Here is a 27,884-nt window from a genome sequence, read left to right as displayed (position 1 = left end):
CTACTTTGCATTACTTTGCGCCATGGGGGCGGACCAAGGGTGGTGCATTGGCGTTCGCATGGAACCACCCAAAGTTTCTCACGCTAAACTCAATTCACTAAAAACAGTAGATTGAGTTTAGCATGAGAAAATTGCGCCCTTTTCAACTAGGCGCAAGGAAGGAGAAATGCTTTAATTTCCACTTCCTTTTCCGACTTTGCATGCATGCTGCACTGTGCAGCACGCATACAAAGTGGGGAAAGCTTTCCCTTGTGTCTAGCATAGTATTTTATACAGGAGGGGTACCCTTCCTGTACGAAACCTATGCTGGACTCATGCACACACCCTAGCGCTGTGGCACTTAGGTGTGTGCATGGCGCACAGCAGCTGTAATCAGCTCCGTCTCAAGAGAAAGGGGAGGAGAGAGCCATGTCTTTGACGATATGGTGCGCACTTGGTCCCTCCCTGTCACGCAACGCAGCGCAACTTCGCGGGCGCTGTGCAAATGTTTTGTAAATCTCCCCCCCCCCCCAAGTTTGTATTATTAAGGGATCTAGGGGCCATATGTATAAAAGTATGTGTGCGATTGCAAACAGCCCTATTTGCAGAATTGGGCCATTTCCAAATATGTAAAAAACACAAATTGCGATTGAGTAACATGTTAACGAATCACACTTTGTGATTAAATATTGAATGGAGGTGCCATGTTTGAATGTTCTGAGACTGAATTTCGGTCAAAAAACATTAATTTTTTCACCGACACCTCAATGGTGTTGGTAACCATTCGCAAAAATTGACCCCTTAACATTCGTGAATATTGAAACAAATATTTTTTAAGAGTAGGCAGTGGTCCAAGGGGCCATGGCCTACTCTTAAAAAATGAAACACAGCCCGTTTTCCTTTAAAAAAAGGTGCTACATTAAAAGAAAAAATGCTTTATTAAAAATCAATCACAGACATGGTGGTCCGCTAACTCGAGTAGGCCACCATCCCTGTGATTGCTGCAATTCCTAGTGGGTTGCAACTGCAAACGACCTCATTAATATTCATGAGGTTGGTCTAGCTTTAAAGCATAGATGTGAATATAACCAGGGTTACACTGAGCTCCCACATCAGGAAGGTCTATGGGCCGGATGTACAAAGAATAGGAATAGCGATTTCCAAATAGTGATTTTATCCGAATCGCTATTCCTTTTGTATGAACTTTTTGTTTCATACTTGCAATTCCTAGTGGGTCACAAATCAACCTACCTCATGAATATTTTTAATGAGGTAGGTCGCTGTGTGTGACCCATTAGGAATGTCTGGGATTGCCTTTGAATAAAAAATGTTTTTGTTGAAATGCATCACGTTTTCCCTAAAGGAATATGGGATGCGTTTAAACAATGAAAAATCAAACGTTTTGTTATAATTTTTTAAGAGCAGGAGGTGACCCAATGGACCACTGCCAGGTCTGAAAAAATATTGACCCAACATTCACAAAGGGGAAGGGATCCCATGGGGACCTCTTTCAATTTGCAAATGCTTTACCTCCAACTTTGAGTTGGTGGAAAAGTGCAAATGCTATTCAACCGCATTTCGGTCACAAAACATTTGTAAATACCAATGATATTCAATATTTGGAATGGACGCCCTAAACACGCCCCTTCAAAATATTGGAACCGCAAAACCAAAATTGCTATTTGGTAACAAGTTATCGAATCTCAATTTGGGTATTGTGAATCACAAAAAGCATTTTCCGGTTGCCAACGGGCCAATTCTGCGATTTGGCCCGTTTCCGACTGGAAAAATACTTCGTTCATATGGCTCCTAATGTTTCAGCCATAAATGTTTGCCAAGTAGGGCAGATGGCTTTCTTCAGGACCAGTAAGTTATATAAATCACTAGTTGATTTATGTCAAAAAGTAACCACCACTCATGCAGTCTTAGCATGTTTGAGCACATATTAATTAATGGTATTATATGCATGCCTTACAGTTTAAGATCCATCAAAAGGAATTTCCTCAATCACATATTTCCTTGTTCAGACTCTTTTGCCCCCTAGAGTCTAAGATACGGACAGCCCCTATTGTTACACTTCAAAACAAATAGGGATATCCCCATTGCTCTTTTCACTTGGAAGACTAGAGAGACGTTTTTATAATGAGTTCTCTCTCTTGTGATGATTGAATATCCCAGTAAATGCCCTATCAACACATTTGGATGTCTCCCCCTGTAAGTAAGTCTGACTGGAGAAACCTGTACAGGAGCAGGGGCATCGTCTGGACTGTACATTAAAAATACTATAGGAATAAGAAATACTTAGGAGTACATCCAAGTATGTACATGCCAATAAAAGTCCCTTAAATTCACTAACAACCCCATTCACAACAGGTTGAGCTTGCTACAAGCATACACTTGGATATAGGTACAGAATCAAACGAATCCTCACTCTAGCAGCCCTACTAAGTCACTCACACTCCACTCCTCTCCGTCCAGGTGCTCCAGCAACCAAGTGATATTTAGTTATTTCGGCAAAAAAAAAATATGCCATAGTCCATTCATTTAGCCTCTTCCTTGCTGTATATTTCTTCATAGTGCCCACATCACCTGGAACTACCTGCTGATTCAAAATAATTTGCACCTGTTTCATAATTTACTTTCAAGAGATCAATCCATTGAGGGCATCTTAGACTTAACTCTACCTCAGGCTCAAGCAGCATCCTGTAAGCTATTCATCTTATCATCTAATGGGGCTCCAGATACTGCTTTACATTAGTTTGTTAATTACCCAAACCAGTTCCATATATACTTTTTAGGAACAACAGAGTACAGTGAAATGCTGGTCATCTGACAACAACCTAGATAAGGACCACTCTCAGGGACTTATCTTAGCTTTGGTGGGCAGCACCTATCTTGGACACCAGATGCAAATCTGAACTTATTGAGAACCACTTCATTTTGCTCAACTCCGTTACTCAGCTCTGCTCAGGCTTACCCAGCGTGCATATAGGCAGGACACCTTACAAGACCATTGAAGATGCCTCATAAACTAAACTGCAGGAGAGACATTTAAGGTTCCAGCTTGCTCCAAGGGCTTAGCGCAGAAAAGCACTGAAAAATATGCCCATATTTTGTTTTATTTCTAATTTGGCAAACTTTTGCAGACTGGCATGTTTTGGTGCCAGCATTTTCTTATGAAAAGATATCTCATTAGCACCATAAATACCTCTGAGTTGGCAAGAGAAACGTCTCACGATTATGCAAATATACTTGCTGTGGTCCAAGTATGAGATTTAAGTGGTGTGCGATACATTGTTTGTGACATTTAATTAGCTATAATTAAAGTCATGTGTGATCACATTTCTCAGGAAGGGAGCCCCAAGCCCACTCAAAAAGAGTTTGCCTCAGTTCTTTCACTATCCAGTAATCTGTAGACTGGTAAGAATGCTACAATTATCTGACAAAAATATGGTAATTGCATAGTTTTCTACTCCAAGGCCAGCTACGCTAAAACATGCAGATTCCTTTCTCATTTTACGGTGTTTTTACGTCGACAGAATGGGATATAATATGTTATTAGTTTATTGCTAAAAAAAAAATACGAGACTCAAACCTGAAGAGAACGGAATGAAGGACTCATTCTTCTTGAAAGCGCCGGCTTCATCCAGGAAGTGGCCAGGATCGAACATTCTTGGGTTAGGAAAGGATTCAGGGTCATTGAGGATTGTGGTAAGCAAGGGAAACACCGTGGTGTCCTGAAAACAGAAGAGAGCAGCATGAACACACACAATACTAAATTGGCAGTGAGACTATCGAGGAAAATGTGGGGAAGAAGCAGGTACTTGCATATGAACCAGCATTAACAAAGCCAATAGGTCTGCTTGCATTTTGAGTCCAGACTAAAACATAAAAAATCATTCTGTGGTGAACAAACAAAAAAGTGATTGTTTTCTGCATAAAATTCATCTATGAGAGAAATAATGTAATGTTTTATGATTCTATATACTTTTAAAATAAAAAATGATACCTCATACATTGTATTGCAAGCAATTCATAGGATGCAGCCTAATAGACAATACAAACAGAATGGGGTGAAAGAGGTAAATACTCCTCTTAGTGAAGCCTAACCACTCTATGTATATTTTAAAGAGCAGTAAACAATGGGCCATTTTAGTAAATGTGCAGGAAACAAGCAATGTCATGAAGAGGATTGTTAGACCTGGCATCATTGGCTTGAGTCTCTCCTCCATTTTTTCTGTTTGCCTCCACTGTTTTACAATGTTTTGCTGGTATATGCTTTGGGCACTGTGCCACTGCTGATCAGTGCCACGGTGCAAGTGCTCCCTATGTTAAATTACTGTATCGATTGAATTCCATGTTTGGCTTATTTGGTTTACTGTCAGTCCCTAGTCTAGTGCACCAGGAGTGCCAGGGCGTGTAAATGCAAATGCTGCTCGTGGGTTTGCAGCACATGTTGTGCCACCCACAAGAGCGGCCTAGTAAAAGTATGTCTGAGGGTCTGCCATTGCCGGACCCACGTGCAGTCTAGTACTGTCACGCTGACTGCGCAAGTACACCTACTTGCCAGTCCCTAAACCTTCCCTTAACTTCATGTTAGTCACCCCTATGGTAGGCCCACAGGCAGGGTGCATTGGAAGTGTAAGGTAGGACAAGCCTGACCAAGTTGGCATGTCCTAATAGTGAATTACAGCCATATTCGTTTTTCACTATTGCGAGGTAACCTGCTCTCCATTAGTTAGAATGGGCTGCCGGGATTAATAATGCTATAATCCTAGCTGGCTCGGGGAGCATGGTGCAATGTCGAGTTTGGTATCCCTGAACTCGGGGTTTAATTACGCATCCGTTTGTGTGGATGGTTTTCGGACTCTGGGTTTGAAAATAGCACTTTTAGAAAGTGTCTATTTTCTTGTCTAACCATTTCTGGTTTCTGCTGGTTTTGCGTGTGTGTGACAGGAGCTGGGTGGCTCCAGAGGTCTGAATGAGTCAGTGTGGGATGAGTGGGACATTTGCGTTGAGAGTAGTTGCTGATAGCCTGCCCTGCCTGATACAATGCTGGCTCCACCTCCTGCCAAGCGACTGATGGCTCTGTGCCTGCCATGGACGATCCTAGCCCCACCTCCTACCAGGAGGCCGATAGCTCTGCTCCTGCCAGTGACAATGCTGGCTCCACCTCCTGCTGGGCGTCTGAGGACCCAGTCCTGCTCAGTGAATAGGCCAGGTGCCTCTGCCTGGCTCCACCCACAACAGACCCCGGATGTTGGGAAATCCCCCTGCATGGACAAAGGGATCAAAGCCAAAAAGAGGTATAAGAGAAGGACCCCTGAACCAAGAATTTAGATCACTTCTGACAAGGAACCCTGAAAGTGAGGACAAGAAGTGCTGCTGATCCAAGGACTTGCCTACCCCTTCTGCCAGTGTGCTGTTTGCTGGGGGGAATCCTGCATTGCTTCTTTATTTTTGCCAAGGAACCAGGATAGAGGAACTGTGTGTGTACTCTCAAACTTTGCTACGAAAATCTCCAAGGGATGGAAGAGTGCCAGTCTCCTGCTGAAGTCACAGGGCTAAAGGACTTCATCTGCTTAAAGTGCTATTTGCTGAAACCCGTGAATCCAGCACCTCTGAAAGAAACCAGCAATCTCGACGCCGACGGACGTCGCCGAATCCAGCTCGACATCGTGAGTAACGGCTCCAGTGTCCCGCTTCCTCGACGCCGGCCGCCGGGCCTGATCGACGCCAGCAGCAACGCCAGTGAGTAGTGAGTTCGGCTCCAGCTCCAAGGGACCTCGTGTCTGCACTGCTGCTGATCGCATCGACATCGTGCCCTCTCGACGCCGTGAGCGCTGCTTACTTTTGCAACAGCATCATCGACACCGATGACTCGACGCCGGATTACTCGACGCCGCTGCTCATCATGTGTTTCATTTTCCTAAGGTACTGTGTTGTTGGGGGTCCGTGTGACTCCGGGCTCGACGTAACGCTCCTCGCGGTCGACGCCGAACCTTTGGATTAACTTTACCTCGACGTCGTGTGACTCCCGTGTGGGTTACATTGTTGCATAAGAACTGTGTTTCCAAGAAGAAGAGTTGCTTTTGTGACTAAAGACTTTGTGCCAAAGAAGAAACTACACTTGAACTATTATTTCCCCTTCCAAGAGTATTTATTAAGATTGTGTATATTTTTGTCGTTATTTGGTCTTGTGCTAAGCCTTATATAAAAATACTTATTTTTATAATACTACTGTGTCGTGTCCATTTGTAGTGTATTCACTTTATTACTGTATGTGGTCATAAATGCTTAACGCACAGCCTCTGAGATAAGCCTGTCTGCTCTGCCAAGCTACCAAGGGCCACCAGCTGCTGCGTGTGCCCCATCGCCTTGCCCTCTGCCTCGCTGCCTGCCTCGCTGCCGGCTGCCGGCTGACTCTGCTGTTGCTGTTTTTGTTTTGTTTTGTTTTTGATTTGTGCCTGTTCTGTTAGATTCTCTGCCCGTGTTAGAGTGTTTTGTTTTGTTTTGGTATCCATTTGTGCCTGTTTTTGTAGACTTCTGCCCGTGTTAGCGTGTTTTCCTTCCTGGTTGCCCGCCTACCTCGCCGCCCTCCGCCTTCCCTCCCCGCTCCCCGCTCCCGCCACCACCGCTGACCCCGCCCCTTTTTTCCTTCTGTTCCCTCCCCGCTCCCGCCTCCCAGCTGCTCCGCCCACCCGCGCACTTGGCCTTATATGGCGACCGTGCGACGCAGGTGAGTGTGACCCACTTGTGGGACACCCCCGCGCCGCACGGCCACCAGCTGCTGCGTGTGCCCCATCGCCTTGCCCTCTGCCTCGCTGCCTGCCTCGCTGCCGGCTGCCGGCTGACTCTGCTGTTGCTGTTTTTGTTTTGTTTTGTTTTTGATTTGTGCCTGTTCTGTTAGATTCTCTGCCCGTGTTAGAGTGTTTTGTTTTGTTTTGGTATCCATTTGTGCCTGTTTTTGTAGACTTCTGCCCGTGTTAGCGTGTTTTCCTTCCTGGTTGCCCGCCTACCTCGCCGCCCTCCGCCTTCCCTCCCCGCTGCCGCCACCACCGCTGACCCCGCCCCTTTTTTCCTTCTGTTCCCTCCCCGCTCCCGCCTCCCAGCTGCTCCGCCCACCCGCGCACTTGGCCTTATATGGCGACTGTGCGACGCAGGTGAGTGTGACCCACTTGTGGGACACCCCCGCGCCGCACGGCCACCAGCTGCTGCGTGTGCCCCATCGCCTTGCCCTCTGCCTCGCTGCCTGCCTCGCTGCCGGCTGCCGGCTGACTCTGCTGTTGCTGTTTTTGTTTTGTTTTGTTTTTGATTTGTGCCTGTTCTGTTAGATTCTCTGCCCGTGTTAGAGTGTTTTGTTTTGTTTTGGTATCCATTTGTGCCTGTTTTTGTAGACTTCTGCCCGTGTTAGCGTGTTTTCCTTCCTGGTTGCCCGCCTACCTCGCCGCCCTCCGCCTTCCCTCCCCGCTCCCCGCTCCCACCACCACCGCTGACCCCGCCCCTTTTTTCCTTCTGTTCCCTCCCCGCTCCCGCCTCCCAGCTGCTCCGCCCACCCGCGCACTTGGCCTTATATGGCGACCGTGCGACGCAGGTGAGTGTGACCCACTTGTGGGACACCCCCGCGCCGCACGGCCACCAGCTGCTGCGTGTGCCCCATCACCTTGCCCTCTGCCTCGCTGCCTGCCTCGCTGCCGGCTGCCGGCTGACTCTGCTGTTGCTGTTTTTGTTTTGTTTTGTTTTTGATTTGTGCCTGTTCTGTTAGATTCTCTGCCCGTGTTAGAGTGTTTTGTTTTGTTTTGGTATCCATTTGTGCCTGTTTTTGTAGACTTCTGCCCGTGTTAGCGTGTTTTCCTTCCTGGTTGCCCGCCTACCTCGCCGCCCTCCGCCTTCCCTCCCCGCTGCCGCCACCACCGCTGACCCCGCCCCTTTTTTCCTTCTTTTCCCTCCCCGCTCCCGCCTCCCAGCTGCTCCGCCCACCCGCGCACTTGGCCTTATATGGCGACTGTGCGACGCAGGTGAGTGTGACCCACTTGTGGGACACCCCCGCGCCGCACGGCCACCAGCTGCTGCGTGTGCCCCATCGCCTTGCCCTCTGCCTCGCTGCCTGCCTCGCTGCCGGCTGCCGGCTGACTCTGCTGTTGCTGTTTTTGTTTTGTTTTGTTTTTCATTTGTGCCTGTTCTGTTAGATTCTCTGCCCGTGTTAGAGTGTTTTGTTTTGTTTTGGTATCCATTTGTGCCTGTTTTTGTAGACTTCTGCCCGTGTTAGCGTGTTTTCCTTCCTGGTTGCCCGCCTACCTCGCCACCCTCCGCCTTCCGTCCCCGCTCCCCGCTCCCGCCACCACCGCTGACCCCGCCCCTTTTTTCCTTCTGTTCCCTCCCCGCTCCCGCCTCCCAGCTGCTCCGCCCACCCGCGCACTTCGCCTTATATGGCGACCGTGCGAACGCGCAGCGGTCACGCGCAGCGGTCACGCGCAGCGGGCGCGCCGATTGTGCGCCGAAGGCACGCCAAAGGTAAGCCCGTCTACGCCCGTCCGCGCCTGGACCGCGCCCAGTGCCAGGACCCCTGGCCCTCGAGGACCCCGACCGACCCGCCTGACGTACACCGCCGCCACCCTCATCGCACTCAACACCGGCCGAGTCCCGGGATGCTGCAGAGCCACCCCACGTCGCGTCCACGGACCCTTCAGCTGCAACACCTGCAAGTTCACCTGTATCCGGACCCGCCCGACACCAGCACCTGCCAAACCGAACACCAGGAGCAACCACCTCAAGTGCATCCTGCTCAACACCCGCTCCGTCCACAGACACGCCATCGAACTCTGGAACCTCCTCGACACCACAGCCCCTGACGTTGCCTTCATCACGGAGACCTGGATGAACGCCTCCTCAGCGCCCGACATCGCCATCCCAGAAGGATACAAGATCACCCGGAAGGACCGCAACGCCAACCAGGTGGGAGGAGGCATCGCCATCATCCACAAGAACACCATCCGCATCACGACCAGCACCGACAACACCCCACCCTCCGCCGAACACCTGCACTTCCAGATCCATACCGACCCGAAGACCACCCTCAGAGGCACCCTGATCTACCGACCTCCGGGACCACGCACGCAATTCAGCGAGGACATCGCCGACTTTGTCAGCCCGCACGCCCTCCCCTCCGCTGACTACATCCTCCTGGGGGACTTCAACTTCCACCTGGAGAACAACAACGACTGCAACACCAGCACCCTGCTCGACAACCTCGCCAACCTCGGACTCAAGCAGCTGGTGTCCACCCCCACCCACCTCGCCGGACACACACTCGACGCCATCTTCTCATCCAGCAGAGACATCGCCTTCAGCCACGCCACAGAACTCCACTGGACAGATCACAGATGCATCCACTTCACCTTCAGAAAAACGACGACCCACCACCACCAGCAACAGGTTGCCCGAAGAAGCTGGAACAAGATCACAGCCGACCAGCTCGCCGCCTCCCTGAGCCAGCACCCTCCCGCCAGCTCAGCGAACCCCAGCCAAGCCGCCGACAACCTCACAAAGTGGATCAGCAACTGCGCAGACGAACTCGCCCCACTGAGGACCCCGCCCAGCAGACCCGGCAGTAAGAGAGCCCCATGGTTCACCGACGAACTCAAGAGCTCCAAGAAGAACTGCCGTGCCCTCGAGAAAGCCTGGAGAAGGGAACCCACGCCGGACAACAGGACCACCCTCAAGCTCGCCACCCGGAAACACCACCAACTGATCCGCATCGCCAAGAAAACGACTTTCAAGAACCGACTGGACAACAACGCACACAACTGCAAGGAACTCTTCAACATCGTGAAAGAGCTTTCCAACCCCAACGCCGGAAACAACGACATCACCCCTTCGCAAGACCTCTGCAACTCCCTCGCTTCCTACTTCCACAACAAGATCGCTGACATACACGACAGCTTTAGCACTCAACCGACGCACGCCACGACCACAGGACCTCCACCCACCACCACCCTCCGCGCCTGGACCCCAGTCAACACCGAAGACACCGTCCACACGATGAACTCCGTCCACTCCGGATCTCCAACCGACCCCTGCCCTCACCACATCTTCAACAAAGCCGACGCTGTCATCGCACCCCACCTGCGGGACATCATCAACACCTCATTCGACACCGCCACCTTCCCCGAGAGCTGGAAGCACGCCGAACTCAGCGCTCTACTGAAGAAACCTACAGCAGACCCCACCGAACTCAAGAATTACCGTCCCATCTCGCTCCTCCCGTTTCCTGCCAAAGTCATCGAGAAGACCGTCAACAAACAGCTGGCCACCTTCCTCGAGACGAATGGATCCCTCGACCCATCGCAGTCCGGTTTCCGTGCCAACCACAGCACCGAGACCGCCCTCATCGCCGCCACCGACGACATCCGAGCCCTGATGGACAACGGGGAAACAGCGGCCCTCATCCTCCTAGACCTCTCCGCTGCTTTCGACACGGTCTGCCACCGCACCCTAGTTCAGCGCCTCAGCAACGTCGGAATCCAGGAGAAGGCGCTGGAATGGATCGTCTCCTTTCTCGACGGAAGAACACAAAGAGTCCGCCTACCACCGTACAAGTCAAAGGCCACCAAAGTCATCTGCGGCGTCCCTCAAGGATCCTCACTGAGCCCGACCCTCTTCAACGTCTACATGAGCCCCCTCGCGGCCATCGCACGCCAACACAACCTCAACATAATCTCCTACGCCGATGACACCCAGCTGATCCTCTCCCTGACCAACGACCCCGCCGCCGCCAGAGCCAACCTGCACGAAGGGATGAGAGAGGTAGCCGAGTGGATGACGACGAGCCGCCTGAAGCTGAACACAGATAAGACGGAGGTCCTCATCCTGGGCTCCTCGCCCTCCGCCTGGGACGACTCCTGGTGGCCCCCCGCCCTGGGCACCGCACCCAAACCGACGGACCACGCACGCAACCTGGGTTTCATCTTGGACTCCTCCCTCTCCATGACCAGGCAAGTCAACGCCGTCTCCTCGTCATGCTTCAACATCCTGCGCATGCTGCGGAAGATCTTCTGGTGGATCCCCACAGAGACCAGGAAGACCGTCACCCAGGCCCTCGTCACCAGCCGACTGGACTACGGCAACGCACTCTACGCCGGAACCACCGCCAAGATCCAGAAGAGGCTCCAGCGCATCCAGAACGCCTCAGCCAGACTCATCCTCGACATCCCACGACACAGCCACATCTCCGGACACCTAAGAGACCTGCACTGGCTCCCGGTCAACAAGAGAATCACCTTCCGCCTCCTCACCCACGCACACAAAGCTCTCCACGACCAAGGCCCGAGCTACCTCAACAACCGACTCAACTTCTACGCTCCCAAACGCCACCTCCGATCCGCCAGCCACGCCCTCGCCGCCGTCCCACGCATCCGCAGAGCCACCACAGGAGGAAGGTCCTTCTCCTACCTGGCCGCCAAGACCTGGAACTCCCTCCCGGCCGACCTGCGCCTGACCCAAGACCACCTCTCCTTCAGGAAGAAGCTCAAGACCTGGCTGTTCGAGCAGTAGCGGCACCCCCCTCCCCCCCAAAGCGCCTCGAGACCCTACGGGTAGGTAGCGCGCTCTATAAATGTCTTTGATTGATTGATTGATTGAGCAGGGGTTATCAAAGGGTGTGATCCCCTTGCCCTGACTAGAAAAGGTGTGTCCCTATTTGTCAGAAGTGCATACCTCTGTCAACTAGAGACAGCCGGTTCTAACATTGGTGGGTCAGCGGTGAGGATTTGAACTTTGCATTTATGACACATGTGCAGTGGTTAGTGTGCGCTACATAGTGAAAGCAGACCATAGCGCAGCCACAATCTAATTTGGAAGGATCCTATTTTTGTTCTCCGCTTTTCTGAAGCTTGATTTTTCGAACACTGCCAGTTTTGACCATGAGTGACACCGGAGTCACTACCCCTGTTGTTGTTGTGGAGGAATTTGATAGAAGTAAAATCCCGGATTACAGCAGAAAGCAATTAGACCATTATTGCAAGCAGTTCAATGTTCCTACCAAGAGCTGCAGTAACAAGCCGGAAGTTATCAAAGCCTTGGAGGCCTGGTTAGAGTCCAGAGATCCCTCTGATGCGGTGGTGGTACCGCCAGGGGAAGGGGATGAGGAGGCGCCAGTGAATGGGCCTGTGTCCTCTCCCGGTAGCAGTGTTTCCTCCAAAGGTCTTTCCCCTGAGGAAAGAGAAGAAAGGGCGAAAGAGCGTGCATACAACATGGAAATGGCAAGGCTTAAGATAAATGGGCAGTTGGAGTTAGAAAATGCAAGAGGTAGGAGAGAAGCTGATTTGGAGACCAAAAGGTTGGATTTTGAAAGAGAGAAGTTAGCTTTGGAGCGTGATACCAAGTTGAGGGAGTTGGAGATCCAAGCTAAGAAGTTAGAATTGAATCCCTCTGGTGGCAGCATCCCATCTGAGCCTGCAGAAAGTAGGTTTTATTTCCCTAAAGATGTGATAAAAGATTATCATAGGAATGAAGATATTGGTCAATGGTTTAAAGCATATGAGTTAGCATTGTTGGCCCACCGGGACCCTGAGAAGGATTGGGGAGCGGGGTTGTGGGGTCGCTTTGTGAATGAGGGAAGAGATACCCTGTTAGACATGCCTGTTGAGGATAGGATGTCGTATGCTCATATGAAAGATGCTTTAATGTTGCGGTATGGCGTAACCCCCGAAAAGTACAGACAAGCTTTTAGAGAATGTAAGAAGTTGCCTAGTACGACGTGGGTTGAATATGTGTCTTATTTTTGCAGAGCCATGGATGGTTGGGTAAAGGGCAGCAAAGTGGAAAGTTATGACGCTCTTTATGATTTGTTTGCTTGGGAGCATTTGTCTAATAACTGTTTTCCAGAGCTGCGCCAGCACCTTATCGATAGCAAGATATCTAACCCTAGAAAACTTGCTGAGGAGTCGGACCGCTGGGTCAGTACCAGGGTCCACAAGGGTCCAGCGGGAGACTCAGCCAAAGGTGGGCAGGGTCCCCAGCAGAAGAGTGGGGGGGACAAGGGCAAACAGAAGGAGTCCCAGAAAGGGCCCCAAAGTAATCCCCAAGGGAACCAAGGGAAGGGTTCCCAGCCTCCCTCTGAGAAGAAGCCAGGGGCCCTGACGGGTAAACCTGTTCATAGGGGCCCCCTGACCTGCTACGTTTGTGGGCAGGTAGGACACCGGTATTATGACCCCCAGTGTCCCATGAAGAATTCAAATTCACCGCCGCATGCACCCCCCGTCAGTTGGCGAGTGTTTTCCTGGGTGGGGAGGAGATGGTTGTCCCTGGTGGGAGGGGTCCCGCAGAAATGTCCCTGGTCTCGCTAGGAGACATGGAAATGGTCCCTCCACCCCCTCTGCCTAGTAACATTAAGAAATATAGGCAGTGGGTGACCATTAATGGCCATAGAGTGGAAGCTCTCAGAGACACCGGAGCGAGTGTGACAGCTGTCAAGTGTCACTTGGTGTCCAGAGAGCAGGTGGTTCCCCACGCATTCTACCCTGTGATAGCTGCTGACAACTCCCAGAAAGAGTGTGAGGTAGCTCAGGTTTCCTTTGAATGGGGGGGAGTTTCAGGTACTCTTCAAGTTGCTGTAAGGCCCGCCATGCCTGTTGATTGTCTCCTGGGCAATGATTTAGAAGACTCCCCTTGGGCTAAGGTGGAGAGGGAGACACACTTGAAAATGTTGGGTGTGCCAGAGTGGGTGTGTGCAACCACTCGATCGATGACAGCTAGTAAGGGTGTTGATGGGGTCCCGGAGCCTGAAAAAAGGGCCCAGGACCCAGCTGTGAAGAGAAGAGGCAGGAGGCGCAGGAAACCGGCCCCCGTAGTTCCCGTGGTCCAGGAGAAGGTAGACCCTGAGGGGGATGCCCCGGAGCCCACAGGGGAACAAGTTGCCGAACTGGGAGACCTGCCCGAGCTGACCCATTGGCAGCAGGATGGTGGTCCCTCCAGGGAAGAATTCTGTGCCGAACAGAAAGTGTGCCCTTCTCTTGTGGGTATGAGGCAGCAGGCCTCAGCCCAAACCTCAGGTGATCAGTCAGGGTCACATTTTGTTTACTGGGAGAACGACCTCCTGTATAGAGAGCCTAAGGCTGCTGAGCCTGGGTCAGCCCATGTGCTGGTGGTACCCCAGCGCTTCAGAGCCTTCCTACTGGGTTTGGCTCATGACGTTCCGTTATCTGGACATCTGGGGCAGGACAAGACCTATGACAGGCTTGTCACCCATTTTTATTGGCCTCAGATGCGCAGGGATGTAGACATCCATTGTAAGACTTGTCACACTTGCCAGGCAAGTGGGAAAAGCGGAAGGAAGCAGAAGGCTCCCCTCCAACCTTTTCCAGTGGTCAGTACCCCCTTTGACCGGGTGGGGATTGACATTGTTGGGCCCCAGGACCCCAAGACAGCCCTGGGCAACAGGTTTATCCTGGTCTTGGTGGACCATGCCACACGGTACCCGGAAGCCATCCCTCTCCGCACAGTGACGGCCCCCGTGGTGGGACGGGCACTGATGGGTGTTTCTCCGGAATGGTGTTCCCCAGAGAGGTGGTGTCAGACCGGGGCACCAACTTCATTTCCAATTACATGAAGTCTCAGTGGAAGGAGTGTGGGGTAACCTACAAGCTCACCACTCCTTACCACCCGCAAGGAAATGGGCTGGTTGAGAGATTCAACCGGACCCTTAAAGGCATGATCATGGGTCTTGAAGAACCAATGAGGCGGAAATGGGACGTCCTCTTGCCATGCCTGTTGTTTGCTTACCGAGAGGTGCCGCAAAAGTCTCTAGGGTTCAGCCCCTTTGAGCTTTTGTATGGTCACCCGGTAAGAGGACCTTTGAGTCTGGTCAAAGAAGGCTGGGAGCAATCTCCCAGGAAACCTCCCCAGGATGTATACAGTTACATGCTGGCCTTTAGGAACCAGACTCGGCGCTTCAGAGATCTTGCTCAGGCAAATCTGGAGGCCAGCCAGGAAGAGATGAAGCGGTGGTACGACCGGAATGCCACTCTGATTGAGCTTCAGCCTGGTCAGGAAGTTTGGGTCATGTCCCCTGTGGAACCTTGTGCGCTCAAGGACAGGTGGACTGGACCGTTTAAGGTTGTGGAGAAGAAGAGCGATGTCACCTACTTGGTGGACTTGAAATCTCCCAGGAACCCCTTGAGGGCCCTGCATGTCAACCGGTTGAAGCCCCACTTAGAAAGGTCCGAAGTGGGCATGCTCCTAGCTACAGATGCTGGAATGGAGGAGGAGAGTGAGCCTCTTCCTGACCTCCTGTGCGCTAAAGAGCAAGATGGGTCAGTGGATGGTGTTGTCCTCTCTGACACACTGACCCTTGAGCAGAAGCAGGATTGTCGCCAACTATTGGGACAATTCCCTGATCTGTTTTCCTTGGTTCCGGGTGTCACTCATTGGTGTGTCCATGATGTTGACACCGGAGACAGCCCTCCTGTCAAGCACAAGGCTTACAGGGTGACTGACAAGGTCAGGGCATACATTAAGGAGGAGGTCTCCAAAATGTTTGCCTTAGGGGTGATTGAGTCCTCTAGCAGTCCTTGGGCCAGCCCAGTGGTCTTGGTCCCGAAGGCTGCAGCGCCTGGTGCTTCACCAGCACTTCGGTTCTGTGTGGATTACCGAGGACTCAATTCAGTCACGAAGACTGACGCGCACCCCATCCCCAGAGCTGATGAGCTCATAGATCGGTTGGGGGCTGCCCGGTACCTTAGTACGTTTGATCTAACGTCTGGGTTCTGGCAGATCGCCTTGACTGATGGGGCAAAGGAGAGGTCCGCATTCTCCACACTAGATGGGCTCTACCAGTTCCGGGTGATGCCCTTTGGGATGAAGAATGCCCTTGCCACCTTCCAGAGGTTGGTCAACCAGGTCTTGGCTGGACTGGAGGATTTCAGTGCCGCCTACTTGGACGACATCGCAGTGTTCAGCGCCAGCTGGGAGGAACACTTGCGCCACCTCCAGGAAGTGTTGTTGGCCCTGCGCAGAGCAGGCCTCACAATCAAAGCCAGTAAGTGCCAGATTGGGCAGGGTTCTGTGGTGTACTTGGGGCACCAAGTAGGGAGTGGCAAGGTTGCCCCCCTGCAACCCAAGATTGATACCATCCTGGCTTGGGCGCCGCCCAAAACCCAAACTCAGGTGAGAGCCTTCTTAGGTCTCACGGGTTACTACAGGAGGTTTGTCAAGGATTACGGTAACATTGTGCACCCCTTGACCTCGCTGACTTCCAGGAAGCAGCCACGAAATGTGATCTGGACTGACGCCTGTCAAACGGCCTTTGACACCCTGAAAACTGCAATGTGCACAGCACCTATACTCCAGGCACCCGACTTTTCTAAAGAATTTATTGTCCAGATGGACGCTTCAGAGCATGGCGTGGGAGCTGTTCTAGCTCATGTGAATGAAGAGGGCCGAGACTTGCCTGTAGCCTTCATCAGCCGGAGGTTACTTCCCAGGGAAACAAGGTGGAGCGCGATAGAGCGAGAAGCAATTGCTGTGGTCTGGGCGCTGAAGAAGCTAAGACCCTACCTGTTTGGGACTCACTTCCGGGTTCAGACAGACCACAGGCCCCTCAGATGGTTGATGCAAATGAGGGGTGAGAATCCAAAACTGTTGAGGTGGTCCATTTCCCTACAGGGGATGGACTTTACGGTGGAACACCGCCCTGGTACAGATCACGCCAATGCTTATGGTCTGTCCAGATTTTTCCGCCTTAGTGATGAGGACTCCCTAGGTCAAGGGTAGTTCTCCCCACATTTCAGCTGGAGGGGACACGTGTTAGACCTGGCATCCTTGGCTTGAGTCTCTACTCCATTTTTTCTGTTTGCCTCCACTGTTTTACGATGTTTTTCTGGTATATGCTTTGGGCACTGTGCCACTGCTGATTAGTGCCACGGTGCAAGTGCTCCCTATGTTAAATTACTGTATCAATTGAATTCCATGTTTGGCTTATTTGGTTTACTGTCAGTCCCTAGTCTAGTGCACCAGGAGTGCCAGGGCGTGTAAATGCAAATGCTGCTCGTGGGCTCGCAGCACATGTTGTGCCACCCACAAGAGCGGCCTAGTAAAAGTATGTCTGAGGGTCTGCCATTGCCGGACCCACGTGCAGTCTAGTACTGTCACGCTGACTGTGCAAGTACACCTACTTGCCAGTCCCTAAACCTTCCCTTAACTTCATGTTAGTCACCCCTATGGTAGGCCCACGGGCAGGGTGCATTGGAAGTGTAAGGTAGGACAAGCCTGACCAAGTTGGCATGTCCTAATAGTGAATTACAGCCATATTCGTTTTTCACTATTGCGAGGTAACCTGCTCTCCATTAGTTAGAATGGGCTGCCTGGATTATTAATGCTATAATCCTAGCTGGCTGGGGGAGCATGGTGCAATGTCGAGTTTGGTATCCCTGAACTCGGGGTTTAATTACGCATCCGTTTGTGTGGATGGTTTTCGGACTCTGGGTTTGAAAATAGCACTTTTAGAAAGTGTCTATTTTCTTGTCTAACCATTTCTGGTTTCTGCTGGTTTTGCGGGTGTGTGACAGGAGCTGGGTGGCTCCAGAGGTCTGAATGAGTCAGTGTGGGATGAGTGGGACATTTGCATTGAGAGTAGGGGGAGAGTAGTTGCTGATAGCCTGCCCTGCCTGATACAATGCTGGCTCCACCTCCTGCCAAGCGACTGATGGCTCTGTGCCTGCCATGGACGATCCTAGCCCCACCTCCTACCAGGAGGCCGATAGCTCTGCTCCTGCCAGTGACAATGCTGGCTCCACCTCCTGCTGGGCGTCTGAGGACCCAGCCCTGCTCAGTGAATAGGCCAGGTGCCTCTGCCTGGCTCCACCCACAACAGACCCCGGATGTTGGGAAATCCCCCTGCATGGACAAAGGGATTAAAGCCAAAAAGGGGTATAAGAGAAGGACCCCTGAACCAAGAATTTAGATCACTTCTGACAAGGAACCCTGAAACCAAGGACAAGAAGCCTGCTGATCCAAGGACTTGCCTACCCCTTCTGCCAGTGTGCTGTTTGCTGGGGGGAATCCTGCATTGCTTCTTTATTTTTGCCAAGGAACCAGGAGAGAGGAACTGTGTGTGTACTCTCAAACATTGCTAAGAAAATCTCCAAGGGCTGGAAGAGTGCCAGTCTCCTGCTGAACTCACAGGGCTAAAGGACTTCATCTGCTTAAAGTGCTATTGCTGGAACCCGTGAATCCAGCACCTCTGAAAGAAACCAGCAATCTCGACGCCGACGGACGTCGCCGAATCCAGCTCGACATCGTGAGTAACGGCTCCAGTGTCCCGCTTCCTCGACGCCAGCCGCCGGGCCTGATCGACGCCAGCAGCAACGCCAGTGAGTAGTGAGTTCGGCTCCAGCTCCAAGGGACCTCGTGTCTGCACCGCTGCTGATCGCATCGACTTCGTGCCCTCTCGACGCCGTGAGCGCTGCTCTCTCTTGCAACAGCATCATCGACACCGACGACGCGACGCCGGATTGCTCGACGCCGCTGCTCATGGTATGCTTCATTTTCCTAAGGTACTGTGTTGTTGGGGGTCCGTGTGACTCCGGGCTCGACGTAGCGCTCCTCGCGGTCGACGCCGAACCTTTGGATTAACTTTACCTCAACGTCGTGTGACTCCTGTGTGGGTTACATTGTTGCATAAGAACTGTGTTTCCAAGAAGAAGAGTTGCTTTTGTGACTAAAGACTTTGTGCCAAAGAAGAAACTACACTTGAACTAATATTTCCCCTTCCAAGAGTATTTATTAAGATTGTGTATATTTTTGTCGTTATTTGGTCTTGTGCTAAGCCTTATATAAAAATACTTATTTTTATAATACTACTGTGTCGTGTCCATTTGTAGTGTATTCACTTTATTACTGTATGTGGTCATAAATGCTTAACGCACAGCCTCTGAGATAAGCCTGTCTGCTCTGCCAAGCTACCAAGGGGGTGAGCAGGGGTTATCAAAGGGTGTGATCCCCTTGCCCTGACTAGAAAAGGTGTGTCCCTATTTGTCAGAAGTGAGAGAGACAGCCGGTTCTAACAAGGATTATTACCAGGCTACATGGAAAGGAGCCAGAAAGGAAACAGCCCGCTCCAATGGAAACAGCTCCAACAGTGAACACATATACATTCTAATATTCCCAAGCAAAGAGGACAATTCTAAATAGAACGTAAGTAATACATTTAATAGAAAAGCTTAAAGAAACAAGATGCATATAAAAATAACACATCATAAAATACTACCTTACCTTTCCTTCTTCTTAAAAAAACACACAAAAAATGTATTCTCTGTACCTTGTAGGCTTAACAATCACCCGGGCACTCCTCCTAAGGTTACTCTATAGCGGATCCGTATTGGTAGTGACAACACTCTTGTTGTTAATTGAAAAAGAATGTGAGACATTTTGTCGAACTTTGGCAACTTTGCTCAAGTTCCACCAACACCCACCATCTACTTGCACAGTGTTCCCCACAGTCTTTATAACCTTGACAGGTCTATCAAATTTACTTTCACCTTTGTTGACATGCTACTACTTCCTTATCCTGATCATATCTCCAACCTCCAAAGGAGAAGTTTTGGAACCCTTCTTAGACTCATACCATAGCTTTTGCTTAGACTGTGTGGAAGACATATTCTCTTTGCAATAAACATCAACTTTGAAATATCAGACTCAGACTTTATCCACTTTGACATTCATCCATGTCTGAAAGATGTATTAGCCTTTTTTTTAAAACACTTTATTTTACGATCATTTAACCATCATGTACATGTCATGTCAAAAACAATATGTCAATCCAAAGCGAAACACACATTGGTGGTGTAGCAGTCACATTCCTGGGAGCATAATTTGCATAGTAGCCCAATACACTTATCCCATATTACAAAACTTGCGCTTAGCCCAGCAGCACACCCCTGCAACGTAGTTGCCATCTCCGCACGTCCCCCACCCACCATCTCCAATTCTCACACTCTTAATCCAGATAGGGCCATGGGCCATACCGGCTGTACACAGGACATCCATCTGATCAGCCCACTCCCTCGGGAACAATGCCGTTTTCTAACTGTGTGTCCGAAGCTTGGTTATGAGCAGTAACATAGTCCCTGAACGGACCCTATATGTCTCTGGGGCGGGATATCAATGGCAACAAGCTGGCATAACATTCGGCATTAACATTACAATATGAGAGACTTTGCATCCAATCCTGCAATTTGGGGGCCCTTTTCTGGCCCCAGTGTATGGCGACCTCTCTTTTGGCCAAAAGTAGACTTAAGGAGGCCCGCTTTCTGACTTTTTTGGGGATCTGTACCGTGTATCCTAACAGCGCAATATCAGGGACGGGTCTCAGTGGGAAGCTGAATATTTCCCCCAGTGTCGTGTGTACGCCCGTCCAGTACGCCAAGTCCAAGCTAAGTGCATGAAATCAGCATGTGGTGCAGCGCACTTTATACAGGTGTGTGATCTATTGGTGTCTGGTCTGTGTGACATGGGAGGAGTAAAATAAGTCAGACGCAGAAATTTAAAGTGAATCAGTTTGTGCCTACTATTTAGGGATATATCTTTAGTGGCCACGCAACATTTTGTCCATTGGTCGTCCGTTATGGGCCCCTCAACATCTGCCTCCCAGGCTTGTCGCAGCTTAGTGTCACTTTCTGGTTTCATGGCAATCCTTGCCTTGTACATTTTAGAAAGTAGCAGTGCCCCATCCGGATTCTCCAACAGTAGCGTGAGTGGGGGTAGGAGTCCGGCTCTATGGGAAATGTGGCTCGGAGAGCTGACCTGACATGGGTCATGAAGCTGCAACCTGCCATCCTGGTGTCCTCATCTAAGGAGAAAACGTGCCCCTCCGGGAATAAGTCCCCTATTTTGCTATTATCGAGTGTGGTGAATGTGAGTTGTACTAGGCTCTCTCCTGTGAGCGGGAACCTGCGAGTGTTTGGCAGGGGAAGGGAGGATGAATCCAAATGCGTAGTGCCAGTGAGCTGCCTCAACTTTCCCCAGGCCCAGGAGGTGGTAGAAACTGTCGGTATGTCGAATCTGTCTCGAGGGTAAACTCTCGAGGGTATACTCCAGGTAGTACTGCGGAAAGTTTATCTGGAAGTACAAGGTCAGCCTCAAGTTGTAGGAATGGTATATGTGCATCTGTGTGATACCAAGCGTGGGCATAACAACACTGCACCACCAAATAATACAGTTGAAAGTCTGGGACGCTATACCCCCCTCTGTCATACGGTAACGTATGGACCAGCAAATGTGTGGTTGTTTCCACCCCTCACACCAGCTGGACCAGGTGTGTACGAAGTGTGCGCAAGAAGCCATCCATAAGCGGTATTGGTATGGTATTAAAGAGATACAAAAATGTGGGAAGGTTTACCATTTTCAAAATTGCCACCCGTCCCGCTAATTACAATGGCAACCTCAGCCATTTACAAAGCTGCTCCTCCAATTTATGAATGGCCTGGCCATCATTCAAACGAATGATGTGAGTGGTATCGCTAAGTATTTGTATCCCGAGATATTTTACCAAGTCCCGGCACCATTCGAGGGGGTATTCGTATTACCATGGCGCCTTGCCCGTGGTTAACGGAAATATTGTGGATTTAATAGATGGCAGTGCATGTATGGTTAGGCCTTTCTGATGTTTGTAAGACACTGTAGAATGAGCATTACGTCATTCGTAGAAACCAAGCCCTTGAGTTATATAGAAAGTGGGCCTGATTATAGATAACTTGATTGGATAGACTATCGACATTATAGGTACTTTTTAAATGTATGCGGTTGTTGGTGCCCCTTGTTTTTTAGGTTGCTACGGATATTTAAGTCTGCTCCTTCAGAGTACATTGATTAACCTCGTTTTTGAAGAAACTTTGTGGAATTTACGTGCATAATAAAGGTTTGTTTAGTTTATACTAAAGATATAATGACACAACACATCATGTGCATAACATTAATGTGTATTATATAATTTTATTTTCGTTCATATGCAGATATTGATATACTGCCTACCACCCACAGTTAAAGCATTGGAGGTCTCTGTTAAACCATAAATAAAGGTATTGAGCTCTGAATAGCTTAAATGAAAGTGTCTATGATGTATGGGGTTCAGTATTTACCCATATTCGGTATTAGCAATCTTAAAATTTTGATTGGTTATAAATACCCTATGGTCCTATTTAATTATCCACAGCACAGTCCGTACCCTTATGGGTGCAATCATTTGTATTTTATGGTAATTGGAGGCTTTTTTGCCCCACACTTGGTACCCCTTTAAACGTTAGTGGATTAATATGGAGGTCTCTTGGCCCTATTCAATATACCTTAAGGTTCAATTACACCTAAACATAATCATCACTGTATATGATATGCTGTTGTGATTGCTGTGTTTGTTGCCCACTTATCACACCGTAGAGCACCATGTGCGTATATATATATTTGTCTGAACATAGAGGCTATGTAAAAATATGCTGCATGTAATTTTAATATGTTAGGATGTATATAAAACATGTTTTTTATGTTGTTTTTATTTTGCAGATATAATATGTTAAATTGGGAATTAATATACTGCTCCTGAAGACGGTTTTGGCTATTAGGTGTTGGCTATTAATCAATTTGCTCACCGAAACAAGTCGATGCCCATGTGAGGGACAATTACGTTAAGTCTGTGGAGACAAAAATTCTGACTGAAAATTGGAATAAAGATCAGAATTGATCCCTGTCTAACTATTGTATCTCCCTCTTTTAATAGGAATTATTTATCCTTATTGTGATTCCCATTTTTTATGTCTAAATATTGCTTTTGTTGAAATGTATTTGCATTTTGTAATTGATTAGTATTGTACTGATGATAGGGTTGGATCATATTTTTAAATAGGGGCTAACAATTGTCTGAATAAATTGTATATTTTTAATATTTTATTTTTACATTTCCTCTTTGTTCATCACATTGGTGTGAATTAAGTCTCTTTGATTAAAGTAATGCTTGCTGCAGATAGAGTGTCTGTGACCAAAATGGTGTTTGGTGTGTGAAATTGCCCAAAGGGGATCTCACTTTTGACATTTGTCTTCTTTGGTACCCTACCCCTTTGGCTCTTGGGTCCCTTTCTCTTATTAGAGATTTTGTGCCAGTTGATACCCAGCCCCAAGAAACTTCCAAAGCGAATGATTTCACATATGAGGGGTGCAAGATTGATCTGAGGCTCTCGAACATATAAGATGGTGTCATCTGCATATAGGGAAACCAGAAGAGGACCAGTGTTGAGCTGCAGACCTCTGTGCATGTGGAGTTCTTGAAAATGCCTGATCAGTGGTTCCATTGCTAAGATAAACAGGAGTGGGGACAAGGGGCAACCTTGTCGAGTCCCATGGGATAGCGGAAAGGGTTTGGCAAGGGTGCCAATCAAGTGGAGTCGCGCCACTGGACTATTGTATAATAGAGCTACTGTGGCGATAAAGCCAAAGGGTAAACCCTTATGTCGCATCACTTCTAGGAGTCGAACTCTTTTTCTGTATCTAGCAATATAGCGGCCGAGGGGGTGTCTGGTTGTATTCTGTGTAGCGCTGCGAACAGCGTGCGTAAGTTCAGGGAAGTGGACCGGTGCGGACGAATCGCAACTGTACAGGGGAGATTATGTACACCATTAATGGTGCCAGTCTATTAGCTAAGGCGTTAGCCACAATTTTGTAGTCCAGGTTGGGCAGGGATAAAGGACGATACAAGCCGCATTGTCTATGGTCTTTGCCGGGCTTGGGGTGAAGAATTATTACTGCCTCCCAAAACGTGGGGTGGGGGGGGAGTATCTGTTTTTCTACTGCTTCTGCATAAACTTCAATGAGTTGTGGGTCCGAGATATCCTTGACCTCTTCATAAAAGTCTCCTGTAAAACCTTCTAGTCCTAGGGCAGAGTAGCCACGGATAGTCTTAATGGCGCGCGTTACGTCCTCAACTGATATTGGCTCAGCCATGTAGTCTTGCATATACTTCTCCAAGTATACCAATGCGATTTCCTCAAGATAATCTTTACGGGCTGTGTCTTCAGGGCCCGTCCTAGCTGTATAGAGGGTTGTATAGTAATCTATGAATTTGTCCTGGATGGTAGATGTAGTGTCTAGTGTGTCGCCTGTGGCCGAACGAAGCTTGGTGATTTATGATTTCCAGTACAGTGGTTTCAGAATGTGTGCTAGTACCCTCCCCGGCCTTTCTCCCTCCCGTAACACTGAGCCATGTGGTATTTCGCCAGATACAATATTTCCCGGTCAGCCATGTCCCTGTATTCGGACAGAAGTGAGAGTCTTGTTGCCTGATAGTTGGGGGTCGGGGACATCAATGATTGGGAATCTAACTCAGCGATGTCCCGTTCAATGTGGGTCATCATGTTGTGAAGATCTTTGAGCACACTGGCGTGTTTAGAGATGCAAACGCCTCGACTAACGGCTTTAAAGCCCTTCCATAGTACCGCCCTAGTGTCGCCCGAACCAGTATTAAGCTCAAAATAGTCTTCTATCGCCTCTCACACATCTGCTAAGAATCCTTCATCCTGCAAAGCTCTGCCTGGAAAGCGCCACTGCCGTTCATATCCCTCTGGACGTGGGAGTTTCAAGTGCAACACTATCGGGGAGTGATCTGAGTATGTTTGTGGTAGTGTCCTGTGAGTAGTAAACCAATCAAGAACGTCGGGGATATCAGCCAATAGTCAATCTTGGTCCAGGTGTTATGCTGGCCTGAATAGTGAGTGTACTCTGTCAATGTAGGATTGCACTTCTGCCAAATATCAACCAGGGCATAGTGATCGCAGAGATCACTCAAGGCTCGGCGCGCCCGAGGCTTGGAGTCCGGGGTACAGAAAGTACTGTCCAGCACTGGGTCAAGTAGTAAGTTAAGGTCCCCACCTAATAGCTTCTTCTGAGGCACATATTTAGCAAGCTGAGCGTTCATTGTGTGAAAAAATTCGGGTGTATCCATGTTCGGTGCGTATACATTAATAAGTGCAGCTCTCCTTCCACACAGAGAGCCAAAGACTATAATGCATCTGCCCTCTGGATCACAATGGATATCGCTGAGGCTAAAGGGGACTCTCTTGTGCACCAGGATAGCGGTGCCCCTGGCATAGCTGCTATAGTTGGCAAAGAATCTATGGGCGCCCCAACTTGTGCCAAAGCGCTGTGCGTCGGAGGGAGGCAAATGTGTCTCTTGCAGATAGGCTATATCTATATTGTGCCGGAGCAGATAATGGAGCACCTGTCTACGCTTGCGAGTATCGTTGAGATCTCTGATGTTCCAGGACTTCAAGGAGAGCGCAGAAGGGCCAGCGATTTGACCTAAACGTGTCATCAGAGGAAAGTGTGTATATTATCCAATCGGTGCTGCAGTGAACATCAAAAATATTCAAGAACGTTGAATTAAGGTGTGAAACCATACAATTGAAATTAACCTTTCCCATCTCCACCCACCTCCCCCACCCAGCTGCCTTCCAACCAAGAGGAGGCCAACCCACAGTGAACTTTATAGCATATCATACAAAGGAACAATCTGGTGAGCTGAGATAGCGCCAACAAAAAGCCCCACGGAGGAAATGAACCAACTAAACGGATACACCATGGGAGGTGGCAGCATGGGGTCTGACAAGCCATATGCAATAACTATGAACAATACAAAAGAAATTTTCCCAGCGGAATACATAACTATGTTTAAAGCACATAATTGTGTCAGCCAGTGCCAGGATTTGAAAAAAGCTCAGCGCTTGCATCTGAGACACTGTGTGGCGGGGAAGACTGCAATCTGCCCACTGTGGCGGAATGTTCTTCTGTTTACATGTCCAGAGGAATTCCTGAGCCTCCGTTGGTGTGTCGAATAAACGGGACCTGCCGCCTATGTCCACCCTCAGTGTCGCCGGATGGAGCATGCCGTATTTGAATTCTAGATTCTGCAGCGTGGCCTTCTCTCCATTGAACTTTCGACGGGCTTCCTGGACCATTGCAGTGAAGTCAGGATAAAAGAACAATTTCGACCCCTGCCAGTTCACCTCTCCGTGTTCTCTCGCTAGCCTGAGCGCATTGTCTCGGTCTCTGAAGTTAAGAAGGTGCACTATTATGGGTCTGGGGGGGGGGGGCAGGATTATGTCTGGGGCCAAGTGATCTGTGGGTGCTTTCTACCACAAAGCCTGTCTTGAAGGCCTCTCTGCCAAACAGGTCAATGAGTAGTTTCTCTACAAATTGATCCATCCGGCCCGTTGCTGTCGCCCCCGGAACCCCCATTATGCGGACGGTATTGCGACGGCTACGGGCTTCCAAATCCACATTTTTGATAGCTACTTCCTTTAGCAACTGTTCTGTTCACTCCAATCTCTTGAGGGACTGCGCGGTTCCATATTCGATGTCTGACATGCGGTCCTCCGCAACATCCAGTCGCCGATTGTGCACTTGTATTTTGGCCCCCATGTCCGCAATTTTCTTATCCAAGGCATCAAGGGAGTCAAGCACCTTGAAGCCAGCCCTCATTTCTTGCAGTAAGGAAGAGATAGCTGATTCGGAACCTGCAGATTGCTCCTTGGCAGCGTTGTCGGCCATTTCAGCGGGATGCAGTGGGGTGGTCTCTGTCACTTTCTCAAATGGAAGGGTTCTCAGTTTGGGATCCTTCCTTCCCATGCCTCACCTATGGTGCCAGGAGTGGTGCCATGCCAGCAGAGGTCTTGCCAACCGGCCTCAGTGTCGTGTCAAATGTTAGGGATATGCACCGTGGGGAACTGCGCAACCAATGCGTAGAGTCTGGAGAGTGGCATACCAAGCTGAGAACAGGAATGTAGAGTGGCGACCCCCGGCGAGGCCATGCAAAGGAGCAAGCGTGGAATAAAGCCTGCTGTGTACCTTCTCAAATACTTCCGAGGAGGACTACAAGGGGTGAGACTGTTCGTAAAATGGCAGACCTGAAGGTTTGTTCTGTTAATTAACCAATGAGTGTCTCCTCCATACAGTATTCAATTTGTGGCACTGCTCACATTGCTGAGGCGTCTCACATGCATTGGGGGTGATTGCAGGCCTGCTGCGGGTTAATTACTGTCAGGGCAGCGTGTGGGAGCAATGGACGAGGCATCTGGCCTGCCGCTCTCCGATGTGTCCGCCCCGTGTGCAGTGGCACTCCCACCCCCACCACCCACGATCGCTGCAGCGTGCAGTCCTATAAGTATGCACGGCAGCACACACCAAGGGAGGGTTCCCGGGGCTGGGCTGGTAGTCGGACAGCACGGCTGTAGGATCATAAGCAGGCGGGGGGCAGGAGAACACTGGGACAGCAGGCACTCACCGCCTCAGCACTCAAGCTTGGGCGTGTTGCTTCCCTCACTCATCAGTGCAACAAATGCCGCAGCTCCGGGCATCATGACTCGGGCTCCTCCCCATTTTCACCCGAGGTGCTGCAGCATCGTGCCGGCCACCGATCTGGAACCCGCAAACAATCGCCGGCCTGCAGCACCGCCTCATCCGCTCATGGCACCGCTTATCACTCAAAATGTGCCGCGTTATTCAGGGGATATTTTGTATGGGCCTATGCTGTCCCCGGATCTCCTCTACCAATCGGCCATCTTAGCCGCTGGCTTGGCCACGCCCCCCAAATATGTATTAGCCTTCCTACCCCTCATTAGCTCAAACGGTGAGACTAAAGAATGAGAAGTGTTTCTATAAAACCAAACCATGCTATTTAAAGCACCACAAAAATCATGGTTGCCAGCTTTAGCCCACATCACACAATCACCAACAACGCAGTTCATCCTCTCTACAAGTCAGTTGGCTCAAGGATGATTCAAGGAACTTTTGACATGTCTCACACCTGAAACAGATAAGAAATATTGAAACTCATTACTGACAAACTGTTTTCCATCGTCCAAAACCAGGAC

General features: G+C 49.8%; 1 protein-coding gene across 1 annotated transcript in view; it reads right to left on the bottom strand.

The window, feature by feature from the left end:
* LOC147692392 (cytochrome P450 2G1-like) overlaps positions 1-27,884 on the bottom strand; it is a 647,292-nt gene that overhangs the window by 13,574 nt on the left and 605,834 nt on the right. Inside the window, exon 8 of the mRNA XM_086938615.1 lies at positions 3,575-3,716. Coding sequence (XP_086794741.1) covers positions 3,575-3,716 — 142 coding nt within the window. The remainder of the gene's footprint in view (positions 1-3,574; positions 3,717-27,884) is intronic.

This window comes from Lissotriton vulgaris, chromosome 9, assembly GCF_964263255.1.
Source record: "Lissotriton vulgaris chromosome 9, aLisVul1.2, whole genome shotgun sequence".
NCBI classification, from domain to species: Eukaryota; Metazoa; Chordata; class Amphibia; order Caudata; family Salamandridae; genus Lissotriton; species Lissotriton vulgaris.
Note: the sequence above shows the minus strand (reverse complement) of the source record. Positions and strands in the feature narration are given on the sequence as shown.